The sequence below is a fragment of the Capsella rubella genome, unplaced genomic scaffold, assembly GCF_000375325.1.
Source record: "Capsella rubella cultivar Monte Gargano unplaced genomic scaffold, Caprub1_0 scaffold_26, whole genome shotgun sequence".
In the NCBI taxonomy this organism is placed as follows: Eukaryota; Viridiplantae; Streptophyta; class Magnoliopsida; order Brassicales; family Brassicaceae; genus Capsella; species Capsella rubella.
Window position 1 is genome coordinate 11,405 of NW_006238900.1, and position 19,122 is coordinate 30,526.

Below are 19,122 nucleotides of genomic sequence, written 5' to 3' on the forward strand. Positions count from 1 at the left end.
AAAGAAGTAGTGCGCATACACGGAGTGCCTCGAACCATTGTCTCCGACCGAGACACCAAGTTCATGAGCCATTTTTGGAGGACGTTATGGCGAAAACTTGGAACCAAACTCCTTTTCTCCACCACTTGCCATCCCCAAACGGACGGCCAAACCGAGGTTGTAAACCGTACTCTATCAACTTTACTTAGAGTAACGGTCGGTAAGAACCCTCGAAACTGGTTGGAATGTTTACCGTACATTGAATTTGCTTATAACCGAGCTACTCATTCCACTTCTAAGTTTTGTCCTTTTGAAGTTGTTTACGGCTTTAAACCATTAACCCCGCTAGATTTAGCACCACTACCCCCGGGATCACGAACCGATCAAGACGGTAAACGCAAGGCGGAATTGGTTCAAAAGCTACATCAAACCGTTAAGGAGAACTTGGAGAAAAAGACGGAAAAATACAAGCAACGGGTGGACAAGAACCGCAAAGAAGTCATCTTTGAACCCGGCGATTGGGTTTGGTTACACCTGAGAACCGAGAGGTTTCCAACGAAGAGAAGTTCCAAACTATCCCCTCGCGGCGACGGACCTTTCAAGATAGTCGAACGAATCAACAACAACGCTTACCGGCTAGAACTCCCAGGTGAGTATAACGGGTCTAAAAGTTTCAATGTCACTGACTTATCTCCTTTTGATATAGGACGACCAGTTCTGAGGCCAGAACATTTTCAAGAGGGAGGGGATGATGAGGACATAGGACCGGACTTCGACGAGTGCTCGACGGACGGCCACGACCCGGTAACGAGTGACCCGACACCAACAATCCCGACGGTCATAGCTGGACCAATGACCCGTTCACGGACGAGAAAGCTAAGAGAAACATTCAATGAAGGAGTTGAGGCCCTGATCAACGCAACCGGCCAAACGGATATTCTATCGGCCGACCCTCGACCTCCGGACGCGAGTGGAAGCCTCAACAAGTTCCATCGACCCAACGATGGAGAACAGACCAACCGAGGTAAGTTTCATCGACCAAGTCCATATTTTAGGACTAACGATCGAGCCGGTTTTGCAGGAAACCCCCTAGAAGCACGAGTCGATCGAGCATCGTCACCCGGCATCGACGACCCGAACGCCCGAACGATCGACCCGGACGACCCTCCACCAAACATCAAGGGATTCGAGATTCATCAACAAAGTGCTGATTTTAAAAGTTTTGATCGAAAGCGTTTGGAGAAACAACCCGCAGAACATGAAGAAGCTCGACAAGTACCACCCCCGGACGCCGGAAAGCTTGTACGGAGCGAAGTCTCGAACCAAGTTGATCCAAACAGCTTGGGCTTCGATAATCACTCGATAAGTGATGTTTCTGGAGACAACGATCGAAGCCGAAATGCCCACGACCGAGACGGATTGGGAGATGATCGAGAGGAGCAATACTACCGTCGTAACGGCACGTCCGAAGCCCGTAACACCGAGAATGGAGGACAAGGCCGTATAGGCTCGTACGAAGTTAAAAACTGCCTAGAAAACAAGAACCAAGGTGAAGAAGAAGAAGGAGAACCAGAGACAACTACGTGGCCTCTCATTTCGTCGAATAAGGTAAGTTCGGTTTTCATTGTTTCCATTTTCTCTTAAGTGTTTTGCAGGACCTATCAACCGAACAATTTGCGTTTTATTTCATAGAGTCTAAGTCCTAGAGAGTCGAACCTAAGCCTCCGACTTGTGGAGAAGGTTCACTTGTGCGAATGACACAAGTTTCCTTTTTGGTTGTTTTCTTTATTTTATTTGTAACCGTTCATTTATTTGAGATTGAATCTCGACCCTCGAAGGTCATGGCTGAAGGACTATTAATAAAGTCCCATTCGCAGCCTTGTAGTCACGTTTTTAACCTAGATCAATAAAGTTGCATTTTCTTCTCTTGCGCCGTTTGCGAGTTGAGAGTTCTTACGCGAGTATTCTTGAGTGGTTTCCCCTTGAATCAACCCGTGTGAGCTTGTTACTTAGGTGATCGAACCCCCTTGCTTCCCCTAAGCTTTCTTGTTCCATTGAGTTTCGTCTTGTTTGCGGTTATATCGAGAGAGAGCGAAGGCCAATTCGATCAACCCTAGTTCGTGCGTACGTGTGTCCCTTGGAGCGTATATCAATATTAATACTTTTGACTGAACTAATCTATATAATACTGTTTTTTGCTGGCCTTATAAGAAATATAAAACGAATAGAATAAGATTTAAAATAGAGGGCTTATTTGAAAAGTAGTGTACAAATGAAGTACTAATGTTTTAAAAAACTGAAAATCTTACAATTATTGATGCTAACAAAACATATTGTTTTACCTGGAGCAACTTCCAGATTTATTAAAGGTTCTGAAAGACTTCTTTGAAGACAACATTCCTTGTTTTTGTTTGCGGTTTTCCTTTTGTATCTGTTATCAGAACTTTCAAGCCAGATTCTGAACTTACACGGGACATTGCAACATATAGTTGGCCATGTGAAAAAACCGGCCTTGGTAAATATATACCGACTTTAGAAAGTGATTGTCCTTGGCTCTTGTTGATGTCATTGCAAAGGCAACATATACTGGAAATTGTCTCCGCCTCATTTTGAAAGGTAATCTTGACTCTAATGGTGTTAAAACCATTCTTGGCAACAAAACTAATTTCCCAACTCTGGTACCAGTTAGGATTCGTGCTTGCAAAACATGATCTGCCATTTGTAGAATCTGAAGTCGTGTACCATTCATCAGACCTCCATGGGCATCAATGTTGCGCAACAACATTACTGGACAATCTATTTTCAAACAAAGAGCATGGTTTGGTACATTACTTATATCATTCTTATTTTTCAATGTATACAGTATTAATACTTTTGACTGAACTAATCTATATAATACTGTTTTTTGCTGGCCTTATAAGACTTATATAACGAATAGAATAAGATTTAAAATAGAGGGCTTATTCGAAAAGTAGTGTCCAAATGAAGTACTAATGTTATAAAAAACTGAAAATCTTACAATTATTGATGCTAACAAAACATACTATTTTACCTGGAGCAATCTTCCGGATTTATTAAAGGTTCTGAAAGACTTCTTTGAAGACAACATTCCTTGTTTTTGTTTGCGGTTTTCCTTTTGTATCTGTTATCAGAACTTTCAAGCCAGATTTTGAACTTACACGGGACATTGCAACATATAGTTGGCCATGTGAAAAACCGGCCTTGGTAAATATATACCGACTTTAGAAAGTGATTGTCCTTGGCTCTTGTTGATGGTCATTACAAAGGCAACATATACTGGAAATTGTCTCCGCCTCATTTTGAAAGGTAATCTTGACTCTGATGGTGTTAAAACCATTCTTGGCAACAAAACTAATTTCCCAACTCTGGTACCTGTTAGGATTCGTGCTTGCAAAACATGATCTTCCATTTGTAGAATGTGAAGTCTTGTACCATTCATCAGACCTCAATGGGCATCAATGTTGCGCAACAACATTACTGGACAATCTATTTTCAAACGAAGAGCATGGTTTGGTACACCAGAAAACCTGATTGAATTTAAAAAATCAGGATTATACGCAGGATTGTCTTTGTTTTGTTTATCGGAGGGGTCGAGACTATCCGAACTTAAATAGATCCTCTCTTCACCTGTTAAGTGATATACAAAAATCTAATTATAAATAAGTAATTGTCATTTTGAAACAGATTATAAGATATAAGGTAAATATACTACTAACCGTCTATTCTTGATAACATGTGGTCATTAATTGAATTGACATCATCATTCGTAGGACATAATATAGCTCGGCTTTGGAAATATGAAGGATCCTTCTCGGTGGCGAATGAATTCCCGTATATTTCTCTAATGATCGATTCAATAAGGTTGTCTACTTCTGTGATAAGCAACTCTTCAGGGATATCAATATCAGCAACTCCATCATTTGGCTCGTTTAGTTTGCCTTCTCCTACAAAAAGTATCCATTTAGAGAATTCTTAAATTTCATGGGACTCAGTGGAACTAATGTTTTGAAACAACCTCATATTCTTTGTCAACTTCAAAACTTTACAATGCTTTCTACCAGCACCAACTATCACAGGAAGTATCTGACGGAAATTACCACCGAAAAGCATAACTTTGCCTCCAAACGGTTTATCTTCTGCACCTTGTATTATATCTTGAAGACTTCTATCCAATATTTCAAAACAGTATTTACTCATCATCGGAGCTTCATCATAAATGATCAACTTCGCTAATTGGATTAATTCACCCAGATCAGACGACCTTGACATGGTGCACATTGAAGTTTCATGGACATGTATAGGAATACCAAACCTCGAATGAGCAGTTCTTCCACCTTCTAACAGAAGTGATGCTACACCGCTAGATGCTATGTTTAACACAATGTCTCCTTTTGACCTTATAGCTGCCGATAAGACTTTACAAAGGAATGTTTTGTCAGTTCCTCCAAAACCGTATAAGAAAAACACGCCACCTCTATCGTTTAGCATATCATCTATTATCTCATCATATACCTTCTTCTGCTCTTCTGTTAGCATTTTAACCCATTTGTCATGTTTTTCCTTTAGACCATCTTGATTGCACAATCTTCTTTCATCTGCTATTAACTGGTTCAAGAATGGTAGATCATCAGTAGGTAGCTGTGGTAACATCTTAAAAGCTTTAAGAGAAGTGCCATTCCTTTTCAAATGCTTGTTTATTTCTGTCAGACAGTATATTTTCCTTTCATCACCCGTGAGAATAAGTTCTGTGAAATTGACAGAGTAACAAAATAAAATATTAGTAATCATTATTTAATCGTGACATTTATTTAATAGATTACTAACTAACATGGTTGTTTTAATTCAACTCGTTTCCTCCTTAAGATATCTTCAGATAACAACTCCCATGTAGCTTCCCATACAATATGAGGGGTACTCAATACAGCAGTAAGTAACATAAAAACAAACATTTTCCGAACAAATTTGGAGAACACATAAAATGCGCTTCTTTGAGGCCTTCAATATATTCATTGTCATCATCCAACAACCCCCGAGCATAGCAAGCTTCCCTGTATGTTTCGTATACGACTCCATCTACAGTTTTAATATGGTCAAAACTTCTAGGACCTCTAACAAAGTTAAGTAGAATCCTCAAATGATAAGCATCATCTATAACTGGAGGTACGTAATTGATTCTCCCTATTGCAAACGCTTTGGTCTTCCTTCGGTGAAAGATTTTGTTTTTTGAATCCCAAATGAACTTACTTGGTATTTATTCATATAACAGTTGCTGAGCTTCGGTATTATGCTGATTCAGTTGAAATAGAGCAAGAAACTGAGACTCGTCAAGAGTGTCGCGATCCAGTACATCGTGAGGAGATTCATTATCTTGGAAATAAATAGGCTGCTTTCCTTCTTCGTGGAAAGTAAGTGGCACAACTGTAGTTTGTCTATAATGGATGTTATATTTATAAATCCTCCACATAGCTTCACATGCAAATACATATCTGAAATAGGTTGAATAGATAATTCTCAGTATTTCTTCTGTTAGGTTTATTTAAAAGCAAGCTATTAAAGTTCAATATATTTAATGAATAATGATGATTTAAGGTGAAGATAATAATATACATGCAGTCGAAGAAATCTAGAATTTTGATCTTTTGAGCCGGAGTTGTTTCATTTGAAGATTTATTCTGAGTATCTTTAACAACTTCTTTTGCAACAGGAGATACAACAACAGTTATTCTATGAGGACCTTTGTGGACATACTTAAATAAGTATTTGACAGAGCCAGTTTGGTTGCACCACTCGACGTTAATATGAGCATGATATTTTAACGACAGGTGACGATTGTAAGGCACCACGTATCTATTATAACATTTAAAACCCTTCTTATCGATAAAACGCCCATCGTTTCTTCTTCTATAAACCGGGTAACCTTCTTTGTCAATTTTGTTGTCTTTTCAAACGGCTGAGGGAAAATTTTGGTACATGAACCCTCTTCCATGCATGGAGAAAACGGATTTACACTCCCACATGGACCATGAATCATACAGTTTGATATGATATTGTATAGTTCTGGATCTGTATCCTTATCAGGGATTTCAGCACAAATAATCTTATCAATTTCATCAGCGGTTGGGAACTTACTTTTTGGATCCATCCAGACAATAATATGAGCATGTGGAAGGCCCCTTTTTGAAACTCAACTGTATACATCGCTGAAACAAAGACACGTTAGATATTAGCATAAGTAATTTCATATAGATACAAACAAAGAAAATATAAAATATTTAACGTGTTGTAGGACTAAAATAATGACCTGATATTGTTTTCCCGAAATGATTCCTTTGACTAATGTCATCAAGTAGATTTTCAAGTTTGATCTTGAAAATCTTACAAATAACGTCAGGTCTATCTTCAGGCTTTAACTTCCTTGCTTTTACAAATCTAGTGATTTCTGGCCATTTAGGATTACATGTGAATGTTATAAAAAGATTAGTAAAACCGAATTTCTTACAGGTTGTCATTGCATCAAGGTAGCTTTGGCGCGTATAACGCGGACCACCGACAAAAGACGTGGGAAGTATAATGGAGTTTCCCTAAAGGCTTTCATCTCCAGCATTAGATGCTTTCCTAAAATCTGCTTTATTTGTTCTTCGCAAATTTTTCTGATTTTTTCTCAAAAATCTAAGCCTGTTTGTTTCGATCATTGTATATGCATCGACAACAAACTGTTGTAGCAACCGTTTTGATCTCAGAAGAACATGCTTCTCCTCTTTCCTTTCTTGAAGCCTGCATGCAAACCATTGACGCATACTCATATCCTTTTGCTTTTTTGCTTTTGAACCCTTTTTATGTTTTTTTAAGTCCAAGTCTGAAGCCATCTTCTCCTCTTGAAAAAAGCAAAGGATACTGCAAAGCTATATATGCTACATGACATTCATGTATCCTTTTCAACTTACCATTACTTTTTTTGTAGAACAATATCACGCTTATCCGTTATTGCATCAAAATCACCAGGTATCAAGGCGGCTATTTCAGATACAGTAGGGATGTTGTATAATGTACCATGTGTCTTTCGATTAGAAACAATACGCATGTGAAAAGTGGACTCTTCTTTTTCCATCTGAAAACGGTTTCTTGCCATTCTAAAAGCTTGTACATGAGGGTTGTATTTGTCAAACAATTTGATTATGCGTTTTATGAGATCTTGGCGGAATTTCTTATTCACATTGTGATAATCCTGTCCATTATTTGAGTCCTTTGTATTTTAAAATATTAATTAGGTTTAAGAACATTAGGGGCGAAAAAGACTGTGTCAACATAAACATATTAGGATTGAATTAAATTACCTCATAACATTCAATTTGTTCTCCACTTCATTTTGAATGTCAACTATGTAAAGCTGTTGGAATTTTGGTTTAGCACCAGGTTTAGGCTTCAAAGCTCCCATCAGGTGGTAATTTTCACCCTGTAAAGCAAACATGGAAGGACCTTGACCTTTCTTCACGGAACGGTCAACCTTTCCACCTAACGATGTGAAAGAGAACAATATGTTGTGAGGTCTGCTGTTTTCTTGAAAATGACGTGACTCCGGGTCATCATTTGTAAAGAGATCCCATATCTCTTCTGGTGACTCTTTAAGAGGTGGTAATACGATCTGACCTTGCATACAACATGCAGTAAAAATAGGATTGTTTGTTCGGTATCTCCTGTTAATCCTCTCACCATACCAAAACATTGCACCGCAATGAGAACAACTATAAATTGGATCATCATCATCTTGATACCCTGCAAATATCAGAAAGGTCAAAGTTAAATACTTCTTGCAAGCATTATCAAAAAATTTACACGTTTCAAAATACTTAAGTTTAAATACCTGCCCACAAATCACTTATGTTCTTGATAGATGGACTTTTTTTTTTGTAATTATCGTAGGATTTACTCCTAAATTAGGAGAATAATTGCGACGTTGGTTTGAATCATGCAAATAAGCCATTTGTGAAGTAGATAATGTGTTCGTTTCCTCATCACCAGAGTTTTCTTCATCCTTAGATAAATTGTTTTCTTCTTCACTACTACAATGAAACACTTGATCATCATATTCTTCTGATTTATCTGCAAATAACAATTAGATGTCAGGGGTTATAAATTTTGAATTAATCAAAATAAAATGTCCTTCGTATTGGTATACTAATATATTACCGCTATCTGAGTCGTAAATAGAATTTTCATTTATGTCAAGAACATCTAAGTTACACATTTTTAGAACACTGGCAATGTTCCTCCTCTTGCAAATTGTTTTTGATGACACTATGTTGACTTTCTCTGTGTTTAAGATTTAAAAATAAAGATGTCAGATTAAATTAACAGAAGCGAATATGAGGCCAATAATCTATACTATAATAGTAAATAAAATCAGCCGAGAAAGTGTGAAATACCTGTAGAAAACATCAACCGTTAATGTATTTGCGCTAGGTGGACAAAATGGAGCCTCCTCAAGGATATGTATAGTACTATTTGTAATATTAGTAATATCTGATGATATTTGGTCGGATGTAGGAGAGTAGTAATTTTCATGAAGTTGATCTACAAAATATTTTGAACAACATATAATGTACATAATAAAAAAGAATCAAGGCTAGTTTAAAAGTACTGCTGCTGATGTGGATTTGTCTTGCTAATTTTTTTATATGTCTTAGTCTTGTAAAGGAACGGGATAAAGATTTAACATGACCAGATAATCCGTGATCAACTGTTGTAACAAATTCTGTAAATGGTTACAAAAACACATTAAGAATTATATATGATTACATTATTGAAACAGTATGAGATGCTTAAAATGAGTGATTATTCACCATTAGTTAAAATAGGAACGTTTTCCTTCTCCTTAATATAGTTGTGGTCAATAGGTATGGAGGAAGTTGGTGTTTGATAATCAATACCTATTTGACAGAGAAATATGTATAGTAGTTTCAATAAATGAATATAAATTAAAATTACTTAATAACAGTAATAAAATACCTTTGTAATTAACACTTGTATTAGAAGGAGGAGAGACAACAGAATGATGAGGATTGGTAATATCATTCAGAACTCTTCCAAATACTGACTTAACGGTGACAACGGAATTGGGTGAGTTTGAACATAATGGCCTTGGCGACCGTAATGTTTCTCCACATCCTTTTCTTCGAATAGTTGTGTTTTCATGATCCTTTCTTTGAAGGTGGTTATTAAGGAAGGTAGGACTTGGTGTCTTATAACCAAGATCTATTGACATCAAAATAAGGGTTAATATGTTACGAAAATATATCAACATACTTGAATCGTTATACGTTTCTAAATACACTTGATACATGTTCTAGGATGAGAAGAGCTAACCAAAGATTGACGATTAGTAATATCATTTAGAACTCTGCGAGAATCAGGTTTCACATTGCCTCCGGAAGTGGTTATGTTTGAGCACAAAGGGCTAGGAATTATATCCTCATTACCAGAAAGATTTGTAGACAACTTCCTATTTTTGGGTTGTTTAGAAATGTTATTTGAAAGATTTTCATCGGCAAATTCTTTTCTCTTCTTCATAGGGAGAACTTGGTAGGGTTTAGGAAAATATTGTCGACTGGGGTAATGCAAACTTTATTTAAACGGCAGCTACCTTCAAATTTGGAATATAATAATAACGACTAAGATTTGATTGAAGATTATTTTCAGACCTTGACCAATTAAATATTTTGAAACAAAAATTACGGAACCTAACAAATTTGAAAAACAATGATGCGGGAAAAACAAATTTGTAAAGACATGATTTTGTGGCTTTGTTAAGGCCCAACAAATATACGTTCCCTAATTATTCTATGGTTTGTCATTAAATTAAACTGTACGGATTAAAAGCTTGCTTTAAAAAGGAACGAGCGAGATTAAAAGTTATGATTCTCGGTGGAATGATTAAACGGTGAGGATTAACAGCTACCACTTATAAACAAACGGCTCAGATTAGAACATAAAATTTCCGGGTTTGGTTAGCGGGTATAAAAGATCCGCGCGTTTATCCGTATTTTGAGTTGTTTGGCAACAATTTTATGATTTCTTATACTATAGTATTAATACGAAAATTTAATGATTTTGTTTGGCTACAGGGTTAAACCGCTTTAACTTTAATAGTATAGATGATTTACAAAGATTTTGAAAGTCATACTAAAGTTTTGAAAGGTTTTCAATGACTTTTAAAAGATTTACAAGGGTTTTTGAAGGATTTTTTAAGGTGGATCCAAATATTCTGGTGTTAACGGAGAAGAAGGTTGAAGCTGGTGTTACGGTGAAGAAGGTTGAAGCGCCTATGAAGCTTGTTGTTACGGAGAAGCAAGAGGTGAACAGATCTGTGGAAAAACGTTCTCCTGAAACAACAAATGAAGGAGATTCTGTGAAGAGGGTCAAGGTATCAGAGAAGAAAGAGAAGAAGAAACCTAACTTTCAACGTGTTTGGAGTGAGGACGATGAGGTTGCTATTTTACAAGGACTTATTGACTACAAAACTGACACTAAAGTAAGTCTTTCTGATGATACCAAATAGGGTTCATCTTCTTCTGAAAAATCAGATAAGTTTTGACTTTAGTAAAAGTCAGTTAAAGGAAAAGCTCAGAAGCATTAAGGAAAAATTTGAGAGCAGCCTTGGTAAACCCCCAAAAAAACCTCATGATCAAAAGGTTTTTGATTTATCTAAGCTTGTTGATCGGCTCAAATTTGCCCTGAGCTACTCTCTCAATTAAGAGATCACTGTAGTACTTAGGGATCCAATCCACAGAGACTCAAAGATTACCCAATAAATATTCGGTATTAAATTAAGCTAAGCAAGCAAGGTTTTAATATTAAAACAGCAAATTAAAATAAAGATTGAGTTTAAAAACAATATGAGAAAACGCTGGGCTCGGGGATATTCTCAAGAAATTCAGTATTGCAAACAAATAATTGTCAGGATTTATAAAGCACTGTTCTTGAACTCAAATTACAAAATTATAATCAATCAACTTTCAAATTTTTTTTCCAAACCTCCCGAAAATCATTAAATTTCAAATTTTTATTTTCGTAAGCGTTTTTAATTAAAAATTTTCGGTGAAATATATATTGTGGCAGATTATATATATACATATTGATTTTAAACACTTTTCCTAGCTTTAATCTCTCAAAATGAGTAATGATTTGTGTTTGATTTCTAATTTATTTGTTTATTTTTTTATAACTATTCTGTAATTATTTAATATTTTATTAATATTTCTCATAAATATCATTTTAAATTTTATTATATTTTCATAAATATTTTTTTCATGTTTTTATATTTTTAATTGATTTGTCAACACCTGTTTCAGTGAAAATGCTGATGTTTCAATATAATTCTACGCCGGAGAATATTTTATAATTCTATTAATTTATTTCTATTTTATTATGTATTTATTTAAAAAAAATTATTTTTTATTTGTTTATAAACCATTATCGGTAACTTTTTTTGAAAGACTTATTATATCTTAAAACAACATAAACGTTTATAAGAAAGTTTGACGGGTAAATAGTTGATTGTTCTCACATAATCTTGTCATTTTAAAGGGTTGTTCTCACATAATTGATTGTTTATAAGAAAGTTTAAGGGGTTTACAAAGGTTTTCAAAGGCAATACAAGGACTTTAAAATGGTTTTTTAAGGATTTACTAGGGTTTTTAAATGGTTTTAGAAGTTTGCAAAAGTTTTTATTAAATGATTTACCAAAGTTCTAAGGGGTTTAAAGGGATTTACAAGTGTCAGTTCTAGGAGAAGTTCGCTTTTTCCTCTTTCCTCTCTCCAGGACGAAGAAAACCATTTTTCTCCAGTTCTAGATCCCCTTGCTCTTGCTCGTTGAATCCGGTGGTTGGTGTGCTTTTGAAGCCACCACCGGATTCAGTTTAGTGTTTATAGTTGTGTCTTCCTTTACTACATAGTGAGAGACTCAGCAGATATCTTCAATCGAGCGACCGAGTTTAGAACTCCGATTTGTGGATGGAGTTTTTTAGATCCGAGAACGGCGTTTGATTCTGGCCGGCTCTGAATCCGGTCTCAACGAAGCTAAGTGTTCAGGATGCTTGCGAGAAGGATCCAAAGTGTTCACCAGATCTGAAATGTGAATTTTCGTTGGTACCGGTTTTCTGTTTATTTCTCTTCATCTGCTCTCGGTTCCATGCTCTTTGGTCTCTAATAGGTTTTTTGTCCGTTTTGGATCTGTTAGTTGTAGGTTCTGATTTGGTGTTTGTTAGATGCAATCGTCTGCAATTGTCTTCTTAAGTTTTAGCAATTGTATTGTAGGGTCGTTTGCTTCCCTCGTTTGGGCATAGTTTCTCACCTCAACTAGTTAAGTCGTTTAGGGGGTTGAGCTTTAGCTTACGTTATGGAGTTGTATTTCTGTAGAATTAGCCTTGTTTGGTTGATTGTGGCGTTGAAAGGTCTAAGTGGGTCTTGTTTATCTTACGGTTCATCCGGGAGACCCTTGACAAAGCACTCACAGAGAAAGATGCATCTTTTGCGGAGAAAGCCAAGTTCCATTCTCTTGTTTTGGCCATTTGTGTTGACGCCCGTTCTCAAATTTGTTATTACTAAAGTCCTTATGGTATTTCGAGAGCTTTGATAGTCTTGAGACAAGATGTTTTTGGTTTAAGCAATGTATTCGAAAAATCATTTCCTCATCTTGTTGTAGGTTATGGAATGATCATTGTGTCTCTTTATAAATGTTATAAAATGATTTACAAAGGTTTTGAAAGTTTTACTAAAGTTTTATAAGGTTTTGGATCATTGTTGTATGGTTTTCGAAGGATCTTTTAAGGTGGATCCAAAGATTCTGGTGTTAACGGAGAAGAAAGTTGAAGATGGTGTTACGGTAAAGAAGGTTGAAGCGCCTATGAAGCCTGTAGTTACGGAGAAGCAAGAGGTGAAAAGATATGTGGAAAATCGTTCTTCTGAAACAACAAATGAAGGAGATTCTGTGAACAGGGGGAAGGTATCAGAGAAGAAAGAGAAGAAAAAACCTAACTTCCAACATGTTTGGAGTGAGGACGATGAGGTTGCTCTTTTACAAGGGCTTATTAACTACAAAACCGACACTGGGGTAAGTCCTTTTGATGATACCAAATAGGGTTCATCTTCTTATGAAAAATCAGATTAGTTTTGACTTCAGTAAAAGTCAGTTAAAGGAAAAGCTCAGAAATTTTAAGGAAAAATTTGAGAACAGCCTTGGTAAACCCCCCCAAAAAACCTCATGATCGCAAGGTTTTTGATTTATCTAAGCTTGGTGATAGGCTCAAATTTGCCCTGAGCTACTCTTTCAATTAAGAGATCACTGTAGTACTTAGGGATCGAATCCACAGAGACTCAAAGATTTCACAATAAATATTTGGTATTAAATTAAGCTAAGCAAGCAAGGTTTTAATATTAAAAACAGCAAATTAAAATAAAGATTGAGTTTTAAAACATTATGATAAAATTCTAGGCTCGGGGATATTCTCAGGAAATTCAGAATTGCAAATAAATAATTGTCAGGATTTATAAAGCACTGTTCTTGAACTCAAATCACAAAATTATAATCAATCATGTTTCGTTGCAAAGACTATCTATGCCTAGAACCCTAAATTCCAAATCTCTTTGCAAATTTATAAGTTTAAGACATGCATATTAATTCATGTTTGTAAGTTCACAAAATCCCTAAACCAAATCTCTTTGCGAATAGGTATTTTGCTCATCTAGATTATTTTCAGGAAATCAATAACACTTTCGTTTTTACCAATTAACCTAAGATCAAATTCTAGGTTGCTTTCACTACTCTATAACAAATTAACCACAATTTAGATGAAGAACTCTATTGATTCAATCCTAACAATCTAACAACCTGAAAACTCTTGAATTCCTTTGAAAACCCTAAACCTAACAAGAGATCTACTCTAACATGGTGAATGAAACAAACATCATGAATAAAATAGATATCATTAAAGAAATCAATAGAAGAAATAAAGGAGTTATGAATCTTCTCTAAAAGAGGTTTTGATTCTTCTCTCCCAGCTCTCTATAAATCTCTTTCTCCAAAATAAAGCTTAAGTCTTAACAAAACCCTAAAAACACAATATATATGTGTAAACCATGAACTGGGCTTAATTGCAAATAAGGGAAACTTCTGGGCCGAATCTGCAAATCTTCCGAACTTCAATTCTACGCGAAATTCAATTGCCATCAGATATTGGTGTTGATCGACACCAGGAGTTGTGTCGATCGACACTCACAACAAATATGCTCTCTCGGTATCTTTTTTCGGCACATCTTCTCCAAATGCTCCAAAAAGCTCCAATCCATGCCAAATATTTCCTTATCCTGAAATGACTCAAAAAGACTCGAAAACACTATAAAAGCTCTATCGACTTATATCATAGCTAAAAACCCGTAAAAACCATGATATATCACTTGTTTAGGGAGAGGCTCTTGAATCAACTGGGAAGTCGAAGAGAGTTGCTTCTCTGAAGCATGAGGACGCTGAAAGAGTGTCTTCTTCTCTTGTTAGAACACTAGTGTACGTTGGTGTGGATGAACTTGCTGCTCAACAAGGATTGAGTATGATTGCCTTAGAGGATAAGAAGAGATATGAGGAGCAGAAGGCCTTGCAGGCTAGGGAATTTGACTTCTATTCGGAGAAGGCCAAGTTCCTTCATCAAATGTTAGCAATATCTCGATTAAACGCTTAGATGTATATGGAATTTTGTTTCGTTGGTTCTGCCTCTTTTGCCTTGAACTCCAATTTAGTTTCTATTTATTTTGGGATATTGAGGATTTATCTATGTAATGGAAGGAAGCTTTTAGCTAAGTCAAGTAATTTAAGTTTATTTATCCAAGTAGATTTTCTATAATATTTTCTTGTGAGCAAGATTTAAGCTCATTTTTCTACTTGAACAAATGGCTTCCACACAAAAATTAAGACAAACTCCATTGATGTTTTTGAAGAAAACAAAAAAAGGGAATCAAGAACAGGCCTTAAATTTATAGCCATGTTTATCATAACAAAAGGAATATGCCTATTGGGCTTTCTTATAAAAAACTTTGGTCACCAAAAAAAAAACCATAAAAGAAACTTTACCAAAAATTTTTTTGTTAACCCTTCGATGTCTGGAGAAGATCCGCAGGCTTCGATGTCTTCAAGCAAAGTTGAAAGCGTTACTTAGGCCTCATTAAAAATCTTGTCAAGAAAACCCAATGGGAAAAAACTTGACAAGGGAAAAAGAGTGCATAAGCAACACTAATCATTTTACCGAACCTCTTGCGCGGTGATCTTCATGAGGGAGTCTTGAACCACGTCTTCTTGTTTCTTGTCTAGCTCCCTAAGTATTTTCTTGATTGACTAGTTGAGCTTCCTAAGCCTTGATACTTCCTCCGCTTCGAGCTGCTCCTCAGCTACGAGCTGTTCCTCCGCTACAAGCTGCTCCTCGTCTTCGAGCTTTAGGTCTTGTTCGACCATAGTCATATCATTTGCTTGTTTGAAGCATGAGGACGCTAAAAGAGTGTCGTTTTCTCTTGTTAGAACACTAGTGCACTTTGGTGTGGATGAACTTGCTGCTCAACAAGGATTGAGTAGGCTTGCCTCAGAGGATATGAAGAGATATGAGGAGCAGTGGAAGGCTTTGCAGGCTAGGGAATTTGACTTCTATTCAGAGAAGGCCGGGTTGCTTCATCAAATGTTAGCAGAGATGGTTGAAGCATCTCGATCAAACGTTTAGATGTATATGGGACTTTTAGCTAAGTTAAGTAATTTAAGTTTATTTATCCAAGTAGATTTTTCTTTAATATTTTCTTGTGAGCAAGATTTAAGCTCATTTTTCTACTTGAACAAATGGCTTCCACACAAAAATTAAGAGCAAACTCCGTTGATGTTTTTGAAGACAACAAAAAAGGGAATCAAGAACATGCCTTAAATGTATAGCCATGTTTATCATAACAAAAGGAATATGCCTATTGGGCTTTCTTATAGAAAACTTTGGTCGCCAAAAGAAAAAACCAAAAAAAAAAGTTTACCAAAAAAAAATCTTAAACCTTCGATGTCTAGAGAAGATTCGCCGGCTTCGATGCCTTCAAGCGAAGTTGAAAGCGTTAGCGGTTCCGATCTCAAATCCAAATCCGAATCTATCCGGAACTGGATTCAACCTTATTTTTCAGATAATTCGGATTTGAGGTCAAATCCTTTTCAAGTTGGAGAGGATGATGAGATCATGACTAATCCACTTGAACCACATGAGGACGAGGAGCTACGTGAAGCCGAGAACACAAGGCCACGAACCACCGGCCACGAAGAACAGCTTGTACCGGAGGAAGCATTGATTGTCCCGGCGGGCCCTCTAACAAGATCAAGAAATAAGAAGTTAAACCAAGCCATCAATGGACTTCTAAAAGAGCTAAACAAGACTCAAGAAGACGTCGTTCAATCCTCACTCATAGTGATAACGGCTCAAGAGGATTGGTAAAGGGTTAAGTGTTGCTTATGCACTCTTTTTCCCTTGTCAAGTTTTGTCCCAATGGGTTTTCTTGACAAGGTTTTTAATGAGGCTTAAGTAACATTTTCAAGCCCTTTTATCAATCCAATTCGTGGTCCAAGGTCCACTCACAAAGCCTTGGCCCATTTTCCCTTTTCTCTTCAACTTAGCATTTATTACTTGTTGTTATTTCCAAGACTCTTGCATGAGCTTGCATGAGTGTAATTTCCAAGACACTTGTGCATGTTCTTGCATGTTTTCTCTTATCTTCTCTCCTCTCCTTCGTCCTCCCTTCTCTATATAAACTCCATGTATCTCTCTTTTTCAAACCATCAAACATTTTATTCTAAAACTCTCTCTTTACTTGTTTGATCCGAAAAGTGTGTAATATCTTTTCAACTTGTTTTTCTTCTTAGTGTGTAATATCTAAGTTGGATCCAAGCTTGTAGTCTAAGAGTTTCTCATCCCTCTTGGAATTACACCTCATTCTCCTCTTCATTCTGCTGCATCCACTCCATCTTGTAATCACCCTCATTCATCGTCATTCCGCTGTTTTGTTCAAGATCTATCCATCATTCACCATCAATCTCACCACTTCCATTTCAAAATCATCAAAGTGGTCCTTGGAGCATAGATCCACGGCGTGGAGTCTATCATGTGGTAACAGAGCCACTTTGTAACCAGGTTTTGAAGTTCCATCCCGAAATTTCCGTTTTTCTGATTTTAGCTCAATATTGCGTGAATTATATAAAATAATTGGCTTGTTCAAAAATTGTGAAACCAATTGCTTTAGAACCAGTTAAGAGTCTATTATTTTCTAAAATTAATTTTGGAATTTTTAGAGTCAGATTGCTATTTTTCCAGATCCGTTTAAATTTGTCTGTTTTTGGACTGTTTACTTGTTAAATTTTTGATTTTTCAGGTACAATGGTGACAACTGAAGAAGAAGAAGAGTCATCTACATCTAGTCTTGAGAAGAGGATTTTGGAATCAGTCACCACCGCCATGGCAACGATGATTGAGGAAAAGATTGGTGCTCTACACTTGCATCAAGTCAACCCGGAAGCAAATCAACGTCAAAGGCAAGAAGAACCACGACATGAAGAACCAAGGCAAAATGATGAGGCAAGGAGTTACTATAGTCACGCCTTTTCCCACAGCAGCCAACCTAGAGATCCTTTGGGAGGCCTAAAGCTCAAAATTCCCGCATTCCATGGAAACAACAACCCGGATACTTATTTAGAATGGGAGCAGAAAATTGAGTTGGTCTTTCTTTGTCAAGAAAGTCTTGAGTGCAATAAGGTTAAAATTGCGGCTACTGAATTCTATGACTATGCCCTAAGTTGGTGGGATCAACTTGTCACTAGCCGAAGACGTGCCGGAGACTATCCGATCGACAAATGGAACCAACTTAAAGCCATCATGCGAAAAAGATTTGTGCCAAGTTACTATCATCGAGAACTACACCAGCGGTTGAGGAATTTGGTTCAAGAAAGCAAGACCGTCGAGGAGTACTTTAAGGAAATGGAAACCCTTATGTTAAAAGCCGATCTTCAAGAAGATGGAGAAGCGGTCATCTCTCGATTCATGGGAGGTCTTAACCGAGAAATCCAAGATCGTCTAGAAACTCAACATTATGAGGAACTTGAGGAGATGCTTCACAAAGCGGTCATGTTCGAGCAGCAAATCAAGAGAAGGAACGCCCGGTCAAGTCACACCAAGACCAGCTACAGCCCGGGAAAGCCAAGTTTTCAAAAGGAAGAGAAGTCCAGTTATCAAAAGGATTACAAGCCGTTCGTCAAGCCAAAAGTCGATCTAGATCCAAAAGCAAAGGGTAAGGAAGTAATCACGAGGGCTAGAGATATATGATGCTTTAAGTATCAAGGACTTGGGCATTATGCGAGCGAATGTACCAACAAAAGGATCATGGTTCTTAGAGACAATAGCGAAGTAGAATCCGAAGATGATCGTTCGGAAGAAGGCTCAATGGAAGAAGATATGGAAGCCCCTACTAAAGGAGAGTTGCTTGTTGCGAGAATATCGTTGAGTGTTCTAACTAAAGCCGAGGAACAAGCGCAAAGGGAAAATTTGTTTCATACACGTTGCCTCGTCAAAGATAAGGTATGTAGTTTGATTATTTATGGTGGAAGTTGTACTACCGTTGCAAGCAAGAGTATGGTCGAGAAGCTTGGTTTAGAAGTGCTTGAACACCCGAGACCGTATTCACTCCAATGGCTCAACGACACCGGTGAGATGTCCGTCAAGGAACAAGTCAAGGTAACTCTTTCAATTGGGAAGTATCAAGATGATATCATGTGCGACATTCTACCGATGGACGCTAGTCACATTCTTCTCGGACGACCATGGCCATCGGATCGAAGAGTTCTTCATGATGGCTTCACCAACCGGCAGACTTTCGAGCACAATGGCCGAAAGACAACTCTCATCCCGATGACTCCGCATGTAGTCTATTTAGACCAGCTAAGTATGAAACAACGAGCCATCAAATCAACCGAACTAAACAATACCAAGGGTAAGAACAAGGTAAATCACAAAAATAGTTTACTCTTTGTTTTCAAAGAAACTCTTACTTGTTCAACTAATCTCGAACCGGTGC

General features: G+C 36.9%; 1 protein-coding gene and 2 pseudogenes across 1 annotated transcript; 2 read left to right on the forward strand and 1 right to left on the reverse strand.

Moving 5' to 3' along the window:
• Positions 1-2,342: 2,342 nt before the first annotated feature.
• On the reverse strand, positions 2,343-8,245 carry LOC17874440 (annotated as a pseudogene).
• Positions 8,246-9,132: 887 nt separating this feature from the next.
• On the forward strand, positions 9,133-14,729 carry LOC17874449 (probable transcription factor At1g11510). Its single transcript, XM_023777637.1, has 4 exons — positions 9,133-9,147; positions 10,247-10,528; positions 12,827-13,108; positions 14,460-14,729. Exons 1-4 carry the CDS (start codon positions 9,133-9,135, stop codon positions 14,727-14,729), a joined length of 849 nt encoding a protein of 282 aa, XP_023633405.1.
• Positions 14,730-17,409: 2,680 nt separating this feature from the next.
• LOC111829017 overlaps positions 17,410-19,122 on the forward strand; it is a 3,312-nt pseudogene continuing 1,599 nt past the window's right edge.